This window comes from Sceloporus undulatus, chromosome 2 (assembly GCF_019175285.1).
Source record: "Sceloporus undulatus isolate JIND9_A2432 ecotype Alabama chromosome 2, SceUnd_v1.1, whole genome shotgun sequence".
Taxonomy (NCBI): domain Eukaryota; kingdom Metazoa; phylum Chordata; class Lepidosauria; order Squamata; family Phrynosomatidae; genus Sceloporus; species Sceloporus undulatus.
In genome coordinates this window covers 329880765-329903952 of record NC_056523.1, presented here as the reverse complement: position 1 = coordinate 329903952, position 23188 = coordinate 329880765, and the positions used below count along the sequence as shown (strand labels likewise).

Here is a 23188-nt window from a genome sequence, read left to right as displayed (position 1 = left end):
TGTCTTAATATTGAGTTTGCTAACCTTCACAAATTTTCTTGCTTTCAGCATGAGAATGAAACTGACATTTTTTTGTTTACACCAATCTTTCCACAGTTTGTCCAAAATCTATCTGAATAAAACTTCCCTGACTATTTTTTGTTTGTGAAGAAAAGAAAAACACAGGACAAGCACTGAAGAAATAGTCAACTGATCCAAGAGGTGGAAGCTACCCACCTCATGTGCTGGATTTTTAAAGCTCCATGAAACAAGTCAGCAATTATATTTTGTGCATGTGAAAACCATTTGCAAATGTAAAAATTTACAAGGCCACAAGAAATATCACAGTCACTTCATGGGGAGGGAAGTTGTTTATTAACAGTGTTTGGTTTGGTTCTAATATATGTGGATGACTCAAAGAGGGATTTTCATTCCTGGTTTCAAGTGTTCATACTAAGAAAGAGGAGGAACAGAAAAAACAGTTGGACTCTCCTCTGTTTGAAACAAAGACAGAGATTGTAGACAGGAAAAGGAGACGGGATAAAAAAGAAATGTGGCAGCACCTTTAAGACTAACTAGATTTTATTTTTACATGAACTTTCATGAATATAGTCCCACATCTTTGGATGCAGGACAGAATGGTATTAAGCCCTCACATACAAAGCATATTTACACAGTTGTGAAAGTGGAATAAAATGTACTAGGATCCTAAAAGATGCAAATCATGTCTCTTGCCCTACATTTTCAAAGGCTTGGGAAAGGTGAAAGGGGCTTTCAGATTTTTAAGATGGTCAATTTTAGTGTTGATGTGTGAAAGCAATAAATCTGCTTACAGGGGGAATTTGATAATTTAATGGAACAAACACATTAAAGCCATATCCTAACCAACAAATGGTGAGGCAGTAAATAGGGGCATGGCAACAAACAAAACCAAATGGAAAGGACAGCCACAGATGTCAAGGCACTAAACAGATTAGAATTCCTCAAACCAGCTGGCAGAAGCCTCATTTAGCAGCAAGGCAAAGTTCTGAGCATGCTAAAGACTGGTTCATTGTAGCTTGCGTAGGCCCAACTCAGACGAGCCTCTATTAAAGGCCCCTTGGAAGGCTGATTTCTAGAACAAAGTCCTTCAGCTTGCACAACAAATTCTCCTCTTAGAGTTCACTTATTACCAAGCTATTTCCCAAGTCATTTCAGAGCACATCCAAGTCCATTTAGAGTACTTCTACAAATAATCAGTATTTATTGAAGATTCAGGCTCTGAGGCCTCTGGGACCTGGCGTTTATTTAGAAGATGCATCAGTTCAAACATGCTTATTGTGAACCTCAACTCATGCTTACATCAGGGGCTCCAGAACCATTTCTGCAAGGGTTTGTACTGGAGACTGAAGCCACATGCAACACTATTAGGTCCCTGAAAGAACAATTTTCTTGCTGAACTGGTGTGAATATCCCTAGATGCAGAAGTCTTTCTAACACAGAGAACAGATCTTGTGGAGAAACTAAGAGCATGGTTTCTGACATGCAAGGTATACAATGGAAGGATGTACATATATACACGTAATTGCCACACTGTCCCAGAGGAAGCATTTAGATTTTCCATTTCTGTAAGAGATGCTTTGACTTCTCTAAAAATTTCATTTACCAACCCAATAAACAAATAAAAATATAATTCACTATCCAGGAAAGGGGGCTATTTTCTTTATACTTCCCATTCAAGAATTATGGGCACTCTGAACAACCAATTAACAGGAATGGGGGAAAAGATGTTTCTGCAAATACACACACACTTGCCAAAATGGAAAATCAAACATTTATCTATTTATTTTGTATGTCACCTCTATCCAAGAAGTGGGACCAAGACAGCTCCTAGAAAGAATCACTAAAAACCTTGAATATTTTTTTAAAATAAATTCACCACAAAAAGCGATATAAAATTATTTAAGACACACAAAATTTAAAAAGAAAGATAAAACACCCCAATAAGAATGCTTCCCTGCTTGTATATTCAAAGCCTGGTTAAACAAAAGGTCTTTGCCTGCCAGACAAGGTACTACTGTATAACAACTTTGAAACCTATAATGCAACAAAAAGGAGCAGTGGGTAGACCTGAGACTTTTCCCCCTTGCAGTCCTCCAAAGCAAGATTCAGAAAAGATAAATTATACTGTGAAGGAATACTTCACAGGATAAATCATTCACACAATATACCACACATGGGACAAGCAACACCGTCACATGAAATGTGGGGGGCTGGAGGAGAGGAAAGGAAAAAGCCCCCAAATGCCTTCTAGGGGATGTGGGAATAAAATTTTGCAAAATTCCATGCTGACTCCTGCAAGGTCAAGGAGGCTCCAAACATGGTGGAAATGTCCTCCACGCTTCCCTACAAAGAATTTTTGGGTGCTTGAGAGCATACAAACATACAGCAAGAGTCACTTGCTTCAACTTATTAAGAAAAAAGAAAGTAGGCAGGATTATACCATTATTACTTTACTTATTTAGAAACATAGATGTGTTAGCCTAGAATATCAGTATGCAAAGAGATTTTGTAGCACTTTTGAGACATAGGTCCAAAACACACTGCAGAAATAATCCAGTCTGAGACCGCATTAACTGCTTTGGCTCAGTTCTAGGGAATCATAGAGTTGGAAGAGACCACAGGGGCCATCCAGTCCAACCCCCGCCATGCAGGAAATCTAAATCAAAGCATCCCTGACAGATGGCCATCTAACCTCTGTTTGAAGACCTCTAAGGAAGGAGACTCCACTACACTCCAAGGAAGTTTGTTCCACTGTCGAACAGCCCTTGCTGTCAGGAAGTTCTTCCTAATTATTATTATTTATACAGTGCTGTAGATTTGCACAGTGCTGTACATAAAAACAATAAATATATAAGAGTAAACCTGCCTATGGCGTACAATCTAAGAAATAATAGGATAATACATATAAAATACATAGCAATACAGGAATGGGTTCAATAAAACAGGCAAAAGGGGCGAATCTGAGATGGGGCAGAGGAAATCCTGGGCTGGGACAGCTGACCTAATATGGAAGTGGAATCTGTTTTCTTGTAGCTTGCATTCATTGTTCTGCGTTCTAGTCTCTGGAGCAGCAGAAAACAAGCTTGCTTCCTCCTCAACATGACATCCCTTCAAATATTTAAACAGGGCTTTCATATCACCTCTTAAACTTCTCTTCTCCAGGCTAAACATCCCCAGCTCCCTAAGTCTTTTCTCATAGGGCATGGTTTCCAGACCCTTCACCATCTTAGTTGCCCTCCTTTAAACTCTCCTTTTTCTCAATGTCCTTTCTGAATTGTGGTGCCCAGAACTGGACACAATATTCCAGGTGGGGCCTGACCAGAGCAGAATATAGTGGCACTATTACTTCCCTTGATCTAGACACTATATCCTATATCTGTGCATTTCATTTTTCCGCCCTAAGTGCAGTACCTTACATTTCTCCGTGTTGAATTTCATTTTGTTAGCTTTGGCCCAGTTTTCTAGTCTGTTCAGGTCCTTTTGAATCTTGATCCTGTCCTCTGGGGTATTAGCTACTCCTCCTAATTTGGTATCTGCAAATTTGATAAGTATGCCCCCAATTTTGTCCTCCAAGGCATTGATAAAGATGTTGAATAGCACTGGGCCCAGGACAGAGCCCTGTGGGACCCCACTCGTCACTTCTCTCCAGGATGAAGAGGAGCCATTGCTGAGCACCCTTTGGCTTCGGCCAGTCAACCAATTACAAATCCATGTAACAGTTACCTTGTCTAGCCCACTTTCTACAAGCTTGTTTGCAAGAATATCATGGGGAACTTTGTCAAAGGCCTTACTGAAATCAAGAATGCTGGGAGTTGTAATTCGTAGTGGCAGCAGGGCTCTCTGATAGAAAAGGCTAAATGTCTCACAAAAGCTACAGCTCCCAGAACTCCGTAGCATTGAGCCAGGGTAATCAAAGTGGTCTCAAACTGGGTTATTTCTACAGTGCGTTTTAGACCTAATTGAGCAAAAGAAGCTGCAGTATATGCTTTTACAGACTTGACCTACTTCCCCAGAGACATGTGACGAAGTGTTGCCCTTTATAATCAGCCTACATGAATAGCCACAGAAATACAAAACTTGTGTGTACGATGATGATATGGCAAGTTCAGCTTTAACTGTGGTCTTTGAGAAAACAAAGGTTTTTGAGGGACAAGGTGCTGCCTTTGGCGAGGGTGGGTGGATGACCTTCTGAATGGTGAGGGGAGTTTTGGAATATGATGTGTCCAGGCTGGAAACCATAAAGGAGATGTGATAAACTGGCCAAGAGTGTCCTCATGGGCTGGGGTGTTAAGCAGGGTTATAATATGTGTAGTGTTGCAGGAAATCATTGTCCTTCCATCCACTGTTGATGGATTGGAGTTTGTGGATATACTCTAATTCAGGTGCTTCTCTTTCCAATCATCCTTTATAGGGTTTTTTTGGTCAAGGACCACTGTCCTGAGGTCAGAGATGGAATCCTGAAGAAGACCGAAATGTTCTGCAATAGGCTTTTGTGTCTTCCCATTCCTAATATCTGATTTATGTCCATTTATATTTATTTCTATCCACCTTTCTCCCAAAACTGGGATTCAAAGGTGTCTTACAATTTAAAAACACAACACAGCTGAAAACATATAACAATGAGTATTAAAATAGGTTCAAATTTTTGACAATATGTGGCTTTCAGCATACACTGAAAGCCACACCAGAAAAGCCCCTTGCGCGCCCTGGAAGAAGTAATGGGGCGTGTGCCCGTGGCACATGTGCGTCACTGTACTGCAGGGTGCTGCAGGTGCGAGCTCCATTACTTCTAGTGGGGCTCCAGCACATGTGGATTTCCCCTTACACGGAGGGATCTGGAATGGATCCCTGCATAAGGGGAGGGCCCACTGTATTAAAATGATTTCCAACTTCACTTAAAAGATAAAATATTATTAAAAGATAAAAAGCTATCAAAGCCGTTCAATGTAAAATACAGCACCATTAGCCCATTCTTTAAAAACTTTCCATTTTAAAACCCTGGAGGAATAAAAACACCTTTGGCTTGAAGGGAAAGACTGCTTTTTTTGTCTATCATTATTAACAGATAGCTAAACAGAACCTCTCTGTGTTGTGCTGTATGCCCTCAAGTCACTTCTAACTTACAGTAACCCAAAAGAGAACCTTTTTATACTTATGCAGTATATCTGTCTAAACTACCAAGGAAAAGCCAGAAAAAGTCAGCTTCTACCTGCAGTTCTTCCACAGCCCTTTGGTAGAATTCTGCTGAAGAGCACTTGGCTAGTTGGGTAATGGTTTGATTTACTGATGCAATGATATTATATTATTACTACATACTTAATCTGAAAGACTCACAAATTATTCCTACTCTGGATTACAAAATCTTTCCTATGCAACCAGGCCTTTTTTCTATTATACTATGATGAATTTCCCATAACATTTACATTTTTTAAAAACCTACTTATTTCCTTTGGCCAAGCATAACAGAGCTACAAATAAGTTATCTTTCTCCTGAAATCTTTGTCTCTACAACTTCCACATGATAACATCTACAGGATAACAACTTTCTCCCCATCTCTCTGGTATTCATATTGGTACTACCAGGTTTCGGGCTATGTGGCCATGTTCTAGAAGAGTTTATTCCAGACATTTTGCCTTCCCTGAAGATGCCAGCCACAGATGCAGGCGGAACATCAGGAATAAACTCTTCTCGAACACGGCCACATAGCCCGAAAAACCCACAAAAAACTATGGATGCTGGCACTGCTGGGTTTGTTTGTTCTGTTTCATGCAAATTAAAAATGCAACCAAATATTGTTTGCCGAGTAACTTCTTGGAAGTGTACCATCCACAACATTTTGCGAGAGGTTTGGTTCTGCAAACGTCTGCACATGTCCTGAATCTAACACGCAAAGGATGTAGTGTCACCCTCCCTGTTCCAGAAAAAGTGTGACTATGATTAGATTTTGCAATAAGCCGTTGACATTTACTGATTAGCCAAAACATTCAATAGAATTTCAGTACTAACAAAACACATGGGCCAGAAATTTGTCAACAAGTTCTACTGTCTCCCATGATCCGTTTATTCACTGCCAATATTATGCAAGGATGTTATACAAATGTGCACAGTTTTAGAAAAGTGCGCCTCTTCAGTGTCAAGTTGAAGCAGACCTTTGGCCCACTAGATGTTTCAGCCTACATCTCCCATGAACGCCACCCACCATAAACAATGGTAAGGGATTTTAAGAGAACGAGGCCAAAACATCTGAAGGGCAAAATGTTTCTTATGCTTGCTTTTATGTTCTGTTTCCACTAAGGACAGATAAGATGGTCAGTACAAAGGCAGGTAGCGCATGCAGTTCACGGCAAGAGACATCTTCTAAATGGAGAAAATGTACAGTTTGGCTTCTGTCTGAAACACACTAAGCAAGATTAAATTCCAGTGAAATCAAGAAGAATTGCTTCTGGGTAAACATATACTCATAATGAATGTGAATAAGGCAGCCGTTACAGAAGAGAATGCTGGGTTTCAAAGATTACGTTGGCAAAGTTTGACTAGTCAGTTGACCAGAATCTCACTGGGACTGTTAATATCTTGCATATAATGGCATATTTATAACATGCTATGGCAATAACTGAACTGTTTATACAATACAGTAAGACCAGTGAAATGTCAGTTATTATGATTACTGGTTAGCATCCTTGGGGCACTATAGAAACTAACTGGGTATAGAAATTATAATTTTTACTGCCTCAAGGTTATCAAAGCAGAACAGAAATCAGAACATGCCCTGTGGAGCAAAGGGTTTTCAAGTCAGCATTTGTGACCAAAGTTTGCAAAGCACACTCACGTTTTACAGCCTAACTATAGATGCAGCATCTGATAAGACAATGTGGAACACAAGATATCCACACATTTTGAAATACCTCCTCCTTGCAATGTACAAAGAAACATCTTTTTGACTTATGTCTGAGCAGGAATTGTCAAAATACAACCACTGCAACTACACAATTACATTCCCCACACACAAATGCATTCACTTGAATGGGTTAAAAAAAGTATGATGTTTAAACCCTCCCTCAAATATAAGCTCAGGTCAAAGACACGTGCACATATGTTTGATACATGGATTATGGCTCTGATACATGGATTAGGGCACTGCTGAAACGGACCCAAACACAGTCATCTCTGAAAAGAGGACTGCTCAATCAAAATACTAAAAAGCAATATGAAATGGCTGTGGCAATACCTACTTATTTGGTTTCTTACAACATTAATTCTACCAAGAATACATAAAGGTACTTCCAACATAATCTGTATATTTGAATTCTGTCCCATTAACACTACCCAGTTACCTTCCGCATTGCACCCCGGCTCTAGAAAGCATGTGCCACCTCCTTTTGGTTAGATTCATTTCTAGTCACAAATTTAGTTTAAAGTAGTTTAAGGGAAACAAAGACAGAACAAGTTCTTTTGTCTCTACTGGAGGATGACCTGAGTACAGTGCGTTCCTATAAAGAACAGACTAAAAGAAACAAAGAAGAAAAAAGAACAAAGGATAAGCAGTCTATGCATTAGAAACACTGGGACATACCAGGGGTCAAAGACCAGGACTTTCTTTCTCAAGTAAAAGAGGTCATATAAACGATCTGCCATATTAAGGTAGAGAAATTCAACATCTCCTTTCTGTAGACCACTTGCCCAGCACCATCCATTTTCTTGCAAGTCTTTGAAAAACATTATTTACAGCCAACTGAAAGAGAAAGGTGGGGAGGACAGAGACTGCAATGGGGTGTGTGTGTGTGTGTGATGAGAAAGCGAAGAGCTTTTGATGGGAGGAATTTAAATTAATGGATTTTTGTGGGCTTTTCGAGCTATGTGGCCATGTTCTAGAAGAGTTTACTATTCTAGAACATGGCCACATAGCCGGAAAAACCCACAAAAAACTATGGATGCAGACCATGAAAGCCTTTGACTTCACATTAAATTAATGGAGTTTACAAAGTGACATTAATATTAGTGTGTTTCAGTACACTAAACTGAAAAGGAGGGGCAGGAGGATTATAACAGGACGTTTAAGGCATACAGTGGTACCTCGGGATACGAAATACCCAGGTTACGAATTACGAAAAAATCCCATAGGGATTTATTGTTTCGGGTTACGAAAGTTTTTTCGGGTTACGAAAAAACTCCGGCGCTGTTTAAATGGAGCCGCGGCGGAGCCGCGGCTTTTTTCCCCATTAGCGCCTATGGCAATTCGGGTTACGAAGGTTTTTCGGGTTACGAAATTAGCCGCGGAACGAATTAATTTCGTAACCCGAGGCACCACTGTACTTGTTTTAGTGGTAACTACACTGGATTCAATCCACTTCTTAACAGATGCCATTCAGACATAGTGAGTGGACTGAAATCCACAAAAGATCATGCTAATAACAATTTCATTAGAGTAAGGGTGCACTTGCACTGCAGAAATAATCCAGTTTGAGACCACTTTAACTGCCCTTGTTCACTGCTAAGGAATTCTGGGAACTGCAGTTTTGTGAGACATTTAGCATTCTCCGTCAGAGAGAGCTCTGGTGCCACAATAAACTACAATTCCCAGGATACCCTAGCATTGAGCCCTGGCAGTTAAACCGGTCTGAAGCCAGATTATTTCTGCAGTGCAGATGCAGCCTCGAAAGTTCCAATAAATTCCCACCGCTACCTTTTCTTCTTTATGGAGACACTGAAATGCCTTGCAAGGATACACAGGTGAGAGAAACAGAGGTGGACTTGCCTAACTAGTAACAAGGAGTATCTAAAATCCACACACAATATCTACAGTACAGTAGTTACTTTACTACCCCAAATGCTTTGGATACTTATGGGCAAGGCTTGTGTGTGCCCTGAAGCTCTCCCTATCTAAAGGCGTTCAGGGTATCTACAGCACCTCTGGGAGAACAGGGTTAGAGAGACAGGATCAAGACACCTGGGGAACACTGGGACAGAAGGTGGAAAGACCGAAGACTCCTCAGCATGAGATTCCTACAAAGGCAACCCAGCCAACAGTAGAAATGCTGAGAGAAGGACTAAAGGAAGAAGTCTGGAAAGGGGCCATTTTGTGAACCATAAGAGAGAAGAAGCAGGAGGAGGAAGAAAAGATGCAGGGAATCAAGTGTGGTGAAAAGGACCATCCATAAGGGCTATTATTCCCCCACAAAAAGAGGGGAAAGGAAAAGAAAGAAGACTGCAAAATCCCCCTGACAAGAGAGGTTTACAGAAGTGTTCATGAAGAGCCTCAAATTACATACATACACACACAGTGGGCCCTTGTTATCCACTGAGACTTGGTTCCAGGATCCCCCGTAGATAACAAAATGTGTGGATGCTCAAGACCCATTAAATATAACAGCATATCATAAAATGGAAAATCAAGGCTTGCTATTTGGAATTTATAAGTCTTTTGAACATTTTCAATCTGTGGATAAAAAGGGCTGACCGTACACACGCGCGCACAGGGCAACAAGGGAACACCATTCACTCTGGCTCCTATGTGGACTACCTCAAAGGGCTGTTAGGGGGACTCCCAACACGAAGCCAACAAGCAGTGCTTCTTGAGCGTCCCACAGGGCAGGGCAAGAGCCAGAAGCCTCACCTCAGGAGGTATGTCCTTCCTTCACTCCCTGCACACGACTCTGGGAAAGAACTGATAATAATAATAATAACAACATCCTGTATCCTGTTGGTTGCCACCAGCTAGAGTGAACCCGCTGAAGGAAAGGACATCTGAACAGTGCATACATAAATAGGGAAGCTCCACTCTTTCAAGGGGCCTACTTGAGTTCAGAAACAGTAACACGGCAATCCCAAAGGACCTGGTCTCCTAAAATGTAAAGATATACAGCTGAGTACTAAAGTGAGGATTGTCCAAGCCCACTGTATTCCCCATCACTGTGTATGGATGCGAGAGCTGGACAGAAAGAAAATCAGTTCATTTGAGACCTGGTGTTGAGGATACCATGGACAGCCAAGAAGACAGCCAAGTGGGTCCTTGAACACATCAAGTCACTCCCTTGAAACCAAGATGGTCAAATTGAGGCTGTCGTACTCCAGACACATCCTGAGGAAGCATGGCTCATTAGAAAACCCAACACTGCTAGGAAAGGTGGAGGGATGAAGAAAGAGAGGAAGGCCGCAAGAGGGCTGGACTCTATTGGGGAGGTCATGGCTATAGTGAGAACAGCAATAGCAAGTACATTTCTATCCCACTGATCAGTGCACTTAAGCACTCCCTGAGCAGTTTGCCCTAAGCTAACTGCCCCCAACAAACTGAGGACTCCTTTTAGCAACCTATGAAAGGATGCAAGTCTGAGTAGACCTTGGAGCCCCTGGCTGTATTGGACTCACTGCCATGTGTTTGAGAGTGAGAGGCTGCATTACAGGCATTGAACCACTGGCCAACAGGGCTCTTCATAATAATAATAAGAAGAAGAACAACAACAATAACAGTTTCTTATTATGAATCTGCAGGCCGAAGCAGGGAAGCGGATGATAGGGAGCGCTGGAGGCGTCTCATCTTCAGGTAGCCATGAGCTGCAGATAGCACCTGCTCTGCAGAAAGGATCCAGCTTCACGCTGCTTGAACTGCCATGACTCTCTGCTATGGAATCCTGGGAACTATAGTTTTGTGGCAGGTTTAACTCTCTCTGTCAGAGTGCTTTGGAGGCACAGCAAACTACAAATCCCTGGACTCCATAGGATTACTATTACCTTAGTTTCTTACATCCTGCCTTTCTCCCAATATAGGGAGCCTAGGTCATGGGACATATGGCAATTAGAGTAGGGAATACCTGCCCATAGGGAACCATTGGGAACCCTTGCCCATAGAGAATCATTGGGGAATACTTGCCATAGGGAACCCATACTTGCTCATCGAGAAGCACTGGGGGATACTGGCCCATAGGGAACCATAGGGGAATACTTGCCCATAGAGAATCGTTGGGGTATCCTTGGCCATAGGGAACCTATACTTGCTCATAGAGAATCATTGTGGGATACTGGCCCATAGGGAACCAATAGGGGAACCCTTGGCCATAGGGAACCATCGGGGAACCCTTGCCCAGCGAGGGCCCATTCCCACGGGCCAGTACCCCCCTCCGCCTGCCCCTGGGCGAGGGCCTGGGCGCCTGGCTCACCTTGAAGTATCCGCCCTCGTAGAGGGTGTTGGGGGGCCCGAAGATGGCCACCTCCCAGTTGTAGAGGTCGGACTCGTCGACCAGGGTGATGCGGAAGCCCTCCACGGGCTCCTCCTGCAGCCCCTTCAGCTCCAGCATCAGCGCCTTTTGGGAGCTGCTCACCTGCTGCTGGGCCATGGCTGAGGCGGAGGCGGAGGAGGCAGGAGAGAGGCGAGGGAGGCGGCGGAGGAGGCGGCGGCGGCGGCGCGGGCCCCGGGCGAGCCGCGAAGGGGCCGTCAGGACAGGCCAGGGCGGGAGGACGCCCCCAGCAGTCCCGCGCCCCCGCCTCCGCCGCCCCCGCCTCCTCCGCAGCAGCAGCAGCCACAGCCGCCGCCGCCTCCTCCGTCGCCGGACGCCAGCCTTGAGCCTCCCGCCTCAATACTGCTTCTCCCTCCTCGCCTCAGGCCCCGGGACCCCGCTGCCCGAGCGACGCCGCTCCCCTGCCTCGCCCCGATGCCCCTCAGGCGAACGCCGTGCAGTATCCCGGCTAGGCCTCGCTCGGGCCTCGGCCTTTCCTCGACCGCGGCGCCGCTCTCCCTCTCAGCACGACGGCCGCAGCCGCCACAGCGATGCCGCCGCGGCTTCCTTTTGTGACGCTCGGGCACTGAGCTCAAGGCGCAGGCGCAAGGCCAGGCCCCGCCCCTCCCGCTCTTCCTCTCCGGAGGCCACGCCTCTCGGCCGTCACGATCCTCGGCGGCCCTTCTGCGCAGGCGCCCTATTAGATCACGCCCACTCTCTTCATCCCGCGAGGCCACGCCTCTAGCTCCTCTAGCCTCCCTCCATGGGCGCCACGCCTACTATTATCCTCTTGTCCTCCCCTGGTAAACTCTCCCACTCAATGCGCAGGCCACGCCCACTCTCTTCCTCTTCACTCTTCTATCCCAGCCACGGAAGTGTCTCCACCCGCCCAATGCGCAGGCGCCGACACAGGCCGCGCCCACTTTCCCCTCTCGCGAGGCCACGCCTCTCGCTTGTCGTCACCCTCATCGTCCTACCTCCAGCAAGGCAACCTCTCAACGCGCAGGCGCCCGCTCAAGCGCGACCCACTTCCCTCGTGACCACGCCCTCTCGTTCATACGCTACTCTTCACCCTCCTCTGTCCGCCACCCCACTCTCTTCCTAGAAGAGGCCACGCCCCTCACACACACTCCACTCATCTTTCTCGGATCCCCGCCTGTTGTCATGGCAACCTCTCTCCGCCCGCTCATTGGCCCGTCGATAAAGCGTCTCTTCCCACTGATTGGCTGAGAGCCCTATTCCCGCCCACATCGAGGACAGATCCCTTTTCTTAAAGGGACAGAACACATGCAAGAGGCCAAGATGGCGGATGACAACAACTGTGGATGCTGTTCTGTTGTTATGTCACAATCCCTTTTGTGAGGCAACAGAACTCTGTGACAGGAAAGGTTCAAAGCCCTTGGAAAACTACAGATCCTAAAATCCCATAATATGGAGCCATGACACCCAAAATGGGGTCAGATGTCATCTCCCTAAAATTCCAGTTAGAACAAATCATCATCATCATCATCATCATCATCATCATCATCATCATCATCATCCCTGTTATCCCACTTTCCAGCTCAAAATCGGGACACTGTTTATTTATTTAGTCAGCTACCTCAAAACTGGATGGTTTCTGCAGGTGTTTTTTGGGCCACACACAGAACTACAAGTGAATATAATACATCAATATCAATCAATCAATCAATCAATCTATTAAAGCTAGCTAGTTAAAATAAATGGAAGTTACCGCTTCTTCATTTGGAAAACTGCCTGACAAAACTGCCAACTTCATCAATTAATTTTTTTTATTGTTTTAAAATGTTTTAAACACTTTTATCATGTTTAAACCGTATTTTATTCTTTTAACATTGTATTATTATTATTATTATTATTATTATGAATATTTATTTGCATCCTGCTCTTTCTTCAGAACTGGGACTCAGAGCGGCTTCACAATATTAAAAGAACAATACAATTTAAAAAAAGCTTATAATTTTTGCTTCTGTTTTAATGAATCACTTTTGTATCTTTTTATTTATTTATTTGCTGTTTTTATAACCCGCTCTTCAGCCACAAAAGGCTTGTTTTTAATTGCACTGCTTAACAAAAAGCGGGAATCGGGATATAAATAATTTTTTATTATTATTTTATTATATGATGATTATGATTATGATTATTATGATTATTTAGAGCAGTGGTTTCCAAACTGTGCCCTTTAAGAGCTTTTGGACTCCAGTTCCCAGAATGCCAGACTATTGTTCAGCATGGCTGAGGCTTCTGGGAACTGAAGTCCAAAATAGAACCTGGGAGAAAGGATAGCATCCCTCTTAGGAAATACACCCGGAAAGTCTCAACAAGACAAAGAGAGGTAGCCTTCTAATTTATTTCCTATCTCTGCGTTACAGAGCTGGAGCCTATGAGAGGCTTGCACGTCTCAACCAAACTTAGAATCATGGAATATTGGAACTTGATAGGGGGTGTGTCCAGGGAGCTCTGTCCCAATCGGAAAGCGAGGGGAGGAGCGGTAATTCCCTTTATCCAATCAGAAGGCGAGATGTACCAAACCCCGGAAGTGAGGGAGGCAGTGTCGGATTCCACGTGGTTTTGCTGGAGTTTCCCCCACGCGGAGGCAGAGAGCGGCTGGCAGAAGGTGGGCAACGGGGGCTTGCTGCTGATTCAGGCCCTTCTTTGGGCGCCCCAGCAGCTGCTCATCAGAGGAGGACTCAAGCTTGGGGAAAAACTACAACTCCCAGAATCCCCCAATTCTGCTAGGGGATTGTGGGAGCTGTGGTTCAAAACTGTAATTTGATCCCCCCCCCCCGAGTGTAGTGTGATGGTTTGAGTGTAGTTGGGAGGATGACTCTGAAGACCAGGATTCAGATCCCAGCTCAGCCATGGAAACCCACTGGAGTCACACTCTCTCAGCCTCCTCAGAGGAAGGCAATGGCAAACCCCTCTGAAGAAGTCTTGCCAAGGAAACCCCCATGAAAGGCTATCCATAAGTCAGAAGGGACTTGAAGGCACACAACAACAACAACAACAACAACAACATGCAACAGTTTAAAGAATTCAATTTAAAATTCAATTTAACTAAATGAAATGTTAAAATTAAATTAAAACTTCCAAACCCCAAACTGAGGCAGAGTGTCCTTAGATATATGGCTTCCCTTCAGCCCTATTGACTGACAGTGATATTATTAGGCAGCCATAGCAGTTAAAGTGGGATAAGAGTGCTTTAGCAGCGTAGTCTGATACTGTCCATTCTCTTGCCTCAGATGCATGGAGTTTGTAAAAATGATTGTTATTATTAAAAAGATTGTATGTACAGCGCTGTGTAAATTTACAGCGCTTTATAAATAAAGGTTAATAAGAATAACAATAATAATAATTTTGTTGTTGTTGTTGTTGTTGTGTATCTTCAAGTCTTTTCTCTCTTAGGGTGACCGCAACCCTATCCTAGGGTTTTCTTAACAGGTTTCATCAAATGGGGTTTGCCATTGCTATCCTTTGAGGCTGAGAGCATGGGGTTTTTCTAAGGGCACCTAGTGAGATGCCATTGCTGAGCTGGGATTCAGACTTACTTTATTAGTTAACTTATGACTAGTTAAATCTGTATGTCCCCTTTCCTCCATTGAGCTCCAAGAGGCGTACATGGCTCTGCTTCTCTCGCAACCTTCCTGTAAGGCGGGTTAAGTGTCAGACCTAGGGTCACCCTCTGCATTTCATGGCTTTAATAGCGACTTCATTGCAGATCTCACAATTCTCAATGCGGTACTTGAAGTGCTGCACCATATTGTCAGACAGTGCTGAAGCATGGCACAAATCAGAACTGAAGGAGAACATAATTTGAGCTGAACTGGCTCAGACAAGAACTAGAATATAATAGTATTGAGACAGTTAGTCTCAAAGGTGCTACAAGATCCTTTTGAATACTACAATATTCTAGTTCTTGTCTGATGAAAAGGTGGCATAAGCTTTTGTAGACCTAGAACGTCTTTCACAGTCAGTCTCAAAAGTGCTACAAGATCCCTTTGCATACAGATATTCCAGACTAAACACAGCTATGTCTGAATTCTACCTAAATAAATCAGTATTTTAACTAAACTCATGCATATGTAAAGTGGCCTTAACTTGGCCATAACCACTGATTTTAGTCACTTGGGATGTTCATGTCTTCAGCCGCAAGGATGGTTTATGCCAAAAACTGGAAGGAAGAGAAACCTTTATCACTAATAAAGGAATGATTATTGAAATCACTGGACGTAATTGAAATGTAAACTAACTAGGATACTACTTAGAGGATTGGAGTAAACTGGCCAGACTGTTTGACCCAGGAATGGGAGAAAATAGGTGGGGACTAAATGAAAAATAAATAAACAAATAAATTAGTTAAATAACCAAATAAAAAATAAATTAGGAATATAACTACAGAGAACAAGAAGGATGCGTAATTTTATAAACAAAGGTAAATATGTACAGGATGACATTCATAGATAAATTTTAAATAGAGAGATTCAGTACATATAAAAGTGTTGAGAAAAAAACCAATAGATATACAAAGGTAATCTAAATTGTATAAGATTGAGAACGGTGTTACAACCAAAAGCTGTAGAAAAGGAAATAATGGCGGTGGTATGTAAGAAGATAGGTGGGATGTTTGGTTTGGCTTGGCTTTTGTAAAAGGTTGTTGGTGTAAAGCCTTTTGTTGAAGAGCATTCTTGGTGACCAGTAATTTCATGCAGATGTGCAAACAGCAGCCCTTGCATTCAGTAGGGAGAGTGGAGGTACAACAGGCTGGTAGAAGAAGGATGGATCATATTGTCCCTCTTTGGAAGATGACAAAGAGATTTAGTTGTCAATTTGAATGCCCGCTGTGCAGAAGCCAGTATGGAAATGCAGGCTTATAAAATGAATATTGCAGGGTATTTGTGTGGGCTTGTTTACAAGGTTTATATGTTTTTTATCATCATTAACTGCAGATGTCTGAAGATGCAGGAAGAGATGAAGGCTTGGAAGGAGAGGAGGGTGATGCCAGCCTCTCCAAGGAAGAGAGGAAACCACGAGGGAAGAAAAGGCCCTCCGTCTCAGAAGGCATCTTGCAACCAGTGAAGCTGTGCAAGGCTGAGTTGTACAAACCGCCCACAAATGAAGAGCTGAGCCGCCTTAAGGAGACAGAGAACCTGTTCCATTCCAATCTTCTCCGCTTGCAGGTAAGGCTGAGGGACAAAACACACTGCAGAAATAATCCAGTTTGAGACTGCTTTAACTGCCCTGTCTCAATGCTAGGGAAGCCTGGGAATTGTAGTTTATTGTGGCACCAGAGCTCCCTGACAGAGAAGGCTAAATGTCTCACAAAAGTACAGTTCTCAGAATTCCCTAGCATTGAGCCAGTGCAGTTAAAGTAGTCTCAAACTGGATTATTTCTGCAGTTTGTTTTGGACCTGAGTTACAGAAACGAATAGAACAGGGCATATGTTTCCTTCTGGTGGGATTCTTGTAACTTTGAAAGGGCTTCCTTTGCTTGCCATTCACCAGCCCTGTGCCCAACAGACAGGGTGCACTTTGCTTCTAAGGAAGGCCAGCCTGTTGTACCTGTGGGTTGCTTCCAGCCCTTTCTACCTGTTTGAACAGTCAATGAACTGCTCCATTTCAGTCAAGGAACTGCTCCATTGCTTTAAAGATCTTTCCTTTACTTTCCTGTCCGAGCACTGGCTTCTGTTTTAAACTCATCTGCCTCTCCCCATCCTGATTACACTGCTCCAAGTCTCCCATTTCAGCTCCTGTCGCAAAAGCTTTGAGCTTCCAGTTCTCATGCATGATGCTTTCCACTGTTCTATACATCTCTATGATTTCCCCATTTTGTTTCACATTGCCTGGGCTGCCCTCCCTCAGCTCTCCAAGTGTATTAATCTTTTAAATGTTGCTATTTGTGGCACAACTGTATATCAGTCTCTGTCTTACGGTGGGTCTACACTGGCCACAATACTCCAGGCTGCTCTGTGAGTATTCTGGTCCTAAATTTCCCCTATTACCAGGGCACTCTGGAGCAATGCCAAGCAATTGTCTACACATGCATCTTGCTGTGCCACCTGTGTCTGCTGGCATTAGTCACTTGCACAGAGATCAGAAACAATCATCATGTCACTTCTCAGTCTTCTTTTCTCCAAGCTAATCATGCCAGCTCCTGGAGTCATTCCTCATAGGCTTAGTTTCCAGAATTTTGATCATTTTGGTCACCCTTCCAGCTTGTCAATATCCTTCTTTTAAAATCTTTGTTGATTAGTTTTTAATTGGAGTAAAAATGAAGGAGCAATAAGTTTTATGTGATGTGCCATGTCTTTTTGTCCCCTGTGCAGGTAGAGGAGCTTTTAAAAGAGGTGACGCTCAAGGAGAAGAGGAAACAGAAAATTGATTCCTTCCTCCATGAAATCAATGCTTTGCTGAGCACAATCCCAGAGGCACACGAAAGAGATGTACGTGTGAGATGTGTGCGGTTTGTGGGACCATTCTGTGCATGTTTACTTGAAAGCAAATCTCCATGGGGTTTGCTCCTTCGTAAATGTATTCAGGATTGCAGCTTTTTAATCAGTAGTTGCTTTAATCAGTTCCTGTGATGACAGTGTCTGGGGTGAACAGGCCTTAGCCAGATGCCGTCCTTCATTCTTAAACTAGACTGAAGTGCCACATTCGATAAGCAGCTACAAATCTTGGACTACATATGTGTGGGAGTTGCACAGTGTAGGTTCTTTGCAGGGTCTCTAGTGATGCTATGTTAACCACTGATGGGACAATTCTGGTGTCTAAATTATTTTTCCCATAAAAGGAGAGGAATGTGGTATTTCTCTGCATCAGGAAGGAGCAAACTCTAGATATGCAATTTGGGTTGCTATTCCAGCAGCCCTAGCCAGCAGAGAGAGGAGAAGAGTTATGGGAATAGCAGTTCATTAATAATATCAAGGGGTAAAGTTATTCTTTTACATGTGGGCTGCACAAATTGTGGTTCCTGCCATCGTATATTATTATTATTATTAAACTTTATTTATAAAGCGCTGAAAATTTACACAGCGCTGTACATACAATCTTTTTAATTGGACGGTTCCCTGCCCTCAGGCTTACAATCTAAAAAGACACGACACAAAAGGAGAAGGGAAAGGTGGTGGGGAAGGGGCCTCTCTAGTAGGATAATACATATAAAATACATAGCAATACAGGAAATGATTCAATAAAACAGACAACAAAAGAACAACAAAAAGCAAGTGACAATTATGCAATGCCTGGGAATGCTTCTCTGAACAGGATGGTCTTCAGCTCCATTTTGAAGCTGGTTAAAGAAGAAGACATGGCTCTTGTTTGCGGGGGAAGAAGGTGCCAGGAATGAGGGGCAGCGAGTGAAAAGGGGCGAATTCTAGATGGGGCAGAGGAAATCCTGGGCTGGGACAGCAGACCTTGACTACCAGAACGGAGGGCCCTAGTGGGAAGGTGAGAAGAAATAAGGTCTGATAAGTAAGGAGGGGCCAGCCCAAACACTCCCCAAAATATCATACCAAAAGGACCATAGAGATTCTGCTCCTAGGTTTTCCCACAAGACTCTGGTTTGGACACCTCTCTGCTCTTTCCACCTTCAGGAATAACCCTTTTTATCTGGACAGCTCTTTGATTGTTTTTGTTCTCACTGTTATGTTTTTAATGCTTTTAAATTGTTTTAAGCTAATGTGAAGTCGAAGGCTTTCATGGCCGGCATCCATAGTTATTTTGTGGGTTTTCAGGCTATGTGGCCATGTTCTGAGAAAGTTTATTCCTGACGTTGCTGGAGAAATGTCAGGAATAAACTTTTGTAGAACATGGCCACATAGCCCAAAAAACCTACAAAAAACTATGTTTTAAGCTACTTTTTTTAAAATAGCACCTATTTAATTGCTCCCCCCCCCATGTTATCATGATGCTCTTTTTAGCTGTGCTTTGTTTGTGTTATCTTTTGAGCTGCCTTGGCTCCCATAAAGATGGGATATACAGTCATCCCTCCATATCCACAGATTCTGCATCCATGGATTCGCCATTTACGGCTTGAAAACATTTTTTAAAAATCGGAATAGCCAACCTTGGTTTTGCCATTTTTTATGTAAGGGACACCATTTTATTATGCCATTGTATTTAATGGGATTTGAGTGTCTCTGGATTTTGGTATCCCTTGGAGGGTCTGAACGCAAACCCCAGTGGATACCAAGGCCCACTGTAAATTAAATAAATATATCCCAGCACTTGTGTCCATGAAAAATAACTTTTCCAAGCTCAGATAGGAGGCTTTCCACAGATCTTTTGCTCAGGGCTCTATTCTATCTAGATACCTTCAGGTTCTAACCTTCAGACCTTCAGCTATGGTCCCCCACCATGAAAATCACTGGAGCATTATTTTATCTTTCTGTCTCTTTTGCTGCTTCCTTCCAGATCACTGACCAGTCCTGGCTCCCAAAGGGGGTGAAAATCCCTCTCTTGCAGCTTCCTTTCAATGTGAAGGGCAAGTTCCGCTTCCTGCCCCCTGCAGAGGTGAAGGTGGTGGGGAGTTACCTCTTGGGCACCTGCATCAAGCCTGCAGTCAACGTGGATGTGGCTCTGACCATGCCCCGGGTGAGTGGGGCCTGCACTGATGACCAGTGATGATCAGGGTGATCTTTTTTATATCCCAACGCAGGAATCAAGTCAGCTTGAAACATATATTTTTTTAAAAGCATAGTTAGATATTCACAAAATACAGGAGTTAAAAAAGGGATTAAGCTCTCAAAACATTTAAAGCCAGTTAAAAACAGAAACCATGGTTTGTTTGTTTTTTAATATATTTGTTTATTAATTTTAAAACACAGGAAAAAAGAATACAATAGAAACATGTACACATATAATACAAATCTTATCAATATGCACCTCGCATTAATTCCTAATGATATTAATTACACTGTCCATGTGTATTTGGTTCCTTATCTAACATAACCTTTAATTGTCAGCTAAAATGACTTTTCGTAGTCATCTCCTTTGTTCTCAAAGCCTCTTGGCTAAACAAAATCTTAGTCTTCCTACAGTTCTTAACACTATTTTATCTTCTCCTTTAAATTTCAAACTAAACCTATGTATGAACAAATACATGATCTATTATTTAAATAGATTCAGTGATATGTAAACTCAAAACAATGCCTTGTATGAAGACATAAAACATAAACCATGTTTTGAGAGTTAGACTATGACTCTGGAGACCAGTGCTCAAATCCCAGCTTGGCCATGGAAACCCAGTGGCTGGCCTTGGGGAAATCACATTCTTTCAACCTTGGGGGAAGACCATGGCAAACCCCTCTGAAGAAACTTGCCAAGAAACCCTATGATAGATTTGCCTTAAGGTCGCCATAAGTCAAAAATGACTTGGAGACAAACAACAGTCACAACAACAACAATAATATGAAGGGATGCTGATAAGTTTTCAGTCTGGCCGAGAAGGGAATGACCTAGAACCATGAAATTTACATTTTAGTCCACATATTCACTCTGAAGTTGGGTTCAGTTGGCATATTTTTTCTCAAATTTCTTTAACCCTCCCCCTATCCAAATTCTGATGTTTGGTCACTGAAATACTGCTCTGCCGCTGCTATCATGTCTGAATCATTTGAAAATTTCCTTCTGCAGCCAAAGGACAGCCAAAAGGGGCCAAACGGTTAAAAAAAAAGAACCTTAAAAAAAGTTCCAGCAAATTATAGAAGGCCAGTTTAACCTAAAAAGCAGTTCTCAAAGGCCTGCTGTAATAAAAAGGAAGGTGTCAGCATTGCTGCTCTGGGATGGATGTTCCCAGAACTTGATGGCGCCACTGAGAAGGCCCTATCTCCCATGTTCCCACTAAATGTAAAGTGGACCTGCCACATTCACCACAGATTTGCACTGGAGGAACTAGAGATTCCTAGAGAGGTGTTCTCTCAGGTAAAAACATAGTGGTTTTGTTATTTGCAGTTTTTCCAGATTCACGAGGGTCCTGTGCCCCTGTGAATTTGGAGAGATGAGAGAGTATGGTCGTTCAGATAACCTGGCCTTAGATTGCTTATGTGTTGACTTATCGTTCAACTTTTGACTCCGTGGGTCTGTTCTTTCTTAAGAGCAACCAACAAGATCCCAGCTATTTTCTTAAATCCTTTGGGTACTCCCCAACTGAAGTGGACTGATTGAATCCATGGAATATATGTGTGTCTTGACTCTCCATTCAACAATTGATTCAGTGAGTCTGCTTTGGTTAGGACTAACCAGTAGGACTGAGGACTATAACAGAAGCAGGTTAGCATTGTACCAAGCATTTAGCAGAATTTTGTGTTCACTGCCTTGATGTTGCCTGTGGAACAACCCGCTCAGAGGTGTGTTTAGTAGAGACATGAGAGAGATCTGTTTCTGAGCATTGCCTGAGCACGCTTTTTACGGCCATAGACAGGACGGCCATGATTCCTCCTATGTGGGGACTTGCTATAATAATCCCTGTATACAAAAAAGGTAAGAGGAGTGATCCATAATTTTTAGACCAATCAGCTTGCTGAGCCAAATTAGCAAAATGTATGCTAAACACCTACAAACTAAATTAATGGATTGGCTCGAGTCAGAGAACATCTTGAACGAAGAACAAGCAGGATTTAGAGCAGGACGATCAACGATTGATCATGTATTATTATTACAACATCTGATAGAAAAATATTCCAAAATGGGCATTTCGCTCCATGCAGCTTTCGTAGACTTTAAAGCTGCCTTTGATACTGTTCCCAGATCTAGATTGTGGGAAAAACTTATGAATAGTTCAATTGACAAACGGCTTCTTCTCCTGCTTATTAAATTGCATGAGGATAATCGGCTGAAAGTGAGATGTAGTTCAGCAGGCCATATGTCCAAAGAAATCCAAGTTAAGATTGGAGTTAGACAAGGATGTGTTCTAGCCCCTATTCTGTTTAATTATTATATAAATTCCTTAGTTCCTCACTTGAATAAGATCTTCTTCCACCCTCCCAAAATAACAAATAGACATGTAAATCTACTTCTTTATGCTGATGACGTTGTCATATTATCTCTGACTCCCATCGGATTAAGAAGAGCTCTGAGGTCGCTAACCACTTATTGTAATGAAGAAAGATTAACAATAAATTGTTCTAAAACTAAAATCATTACCTTCTCTAAGCAACCCAGAAAAAGAAATTGGAAACTGGGAAAAGAAACTATTGAACAAGTTAAGACATTCAGATATTTGGGAATTGTGCTTCAGGCCACGGGTAATAGAACTGCACACTTGGAATATGTTTCAAAAAATGCACAAAAAACAGCTAATGCAATCCAACAATACTTTTTTTCTAAGGGAGCCCAATTTATTCCAGCAGCAATTAAACTCTTCCAGGCTAAGGCCAGACCACAACTCTTATATGGCGCTCAATTGGGCCCTTATAACAATCTTATGCCCCTCGAACGGGTGCAAACAAATTTTTTAAGGAAAATCTTTCAAGTTGGTAGCTGTGTTCCCAACGTGGTATTGAGAAGAGAGGCTGGAGTCAGTAAAATTGAAACAAGTATGTGGATTTATGTTTTATTCTATTGGCTCAAACTAAATAAAACCCCGGATGGACTAACAAAATATATCTTGACCGATACCTATAAATCTTACTGGGAATCGGCCATAAATAAGAAACTATTATCTATACGCCTATCGAAAGAGTTTATTCTAGAATTAAATCTCGATCAGGCCAAACTGTCCATAAAGCAGAGATTACTCGATATAGAAGGACAGATAGAGACTGCTGCCTTTCCGGGGCGCATCCTAATCAACAGATCAATTTCTATGCTGTCACCTGCTTCATACTTGTTCCAAATTACATTACCTACATTTAGAAGAGCTTTCTCTTTAGCCCGCTTTAATGCCCTCCCTTCAGCGGTTCTAGAAGGAAGATACAAGAAAACTCCTTTCAAAGCACGG

General features: G+C 42.7%; 2 protein-coding genes across 2 annotated transcripts in view; one reads left to right on the top strand and one right to left on the bottom strand.

Annotated features, from left to right (window-relative positions):
- Positions 1–11436, bottom strand: part of UBE2R2 (ubiquitin conjugating enzyme E2 R2) — an 88573-nt gene extending 77137 nt beyond the window's left edge. The window contains exon 1 of the mRNA XM_042450229.1: positions 11176–11436. Within this exon, the coding sequence (XP_042306163.1) occupies positions 11176–11352 (177 nt within the window). The 5' untranslated portion in view covers positions 11353–11436. The remainder of the gene's footprint in view (positions 1–11175) is intronic.
- Positions 11437–13783: 2347 nt separating this feature from the next.
- NOL6 (nucleolar protein 6) overlaps positions 13784–23188 on the top strand; it is an 84322-nt gene continuing 74917 nt past the window's right edge. The window contains 4 exon segments of the mRNA XM_042454488.1: positions 13784–13867; positions 16197–16427; positions 17574–17690; positions 19663–19842. Coding sequence (XP_042310422.1) covers positions 16197–16427; positions 17574–17690; positions 19663–19842 — 528 coding nt within the window. The 5' untranslated portion in view covers positions 13784–13867.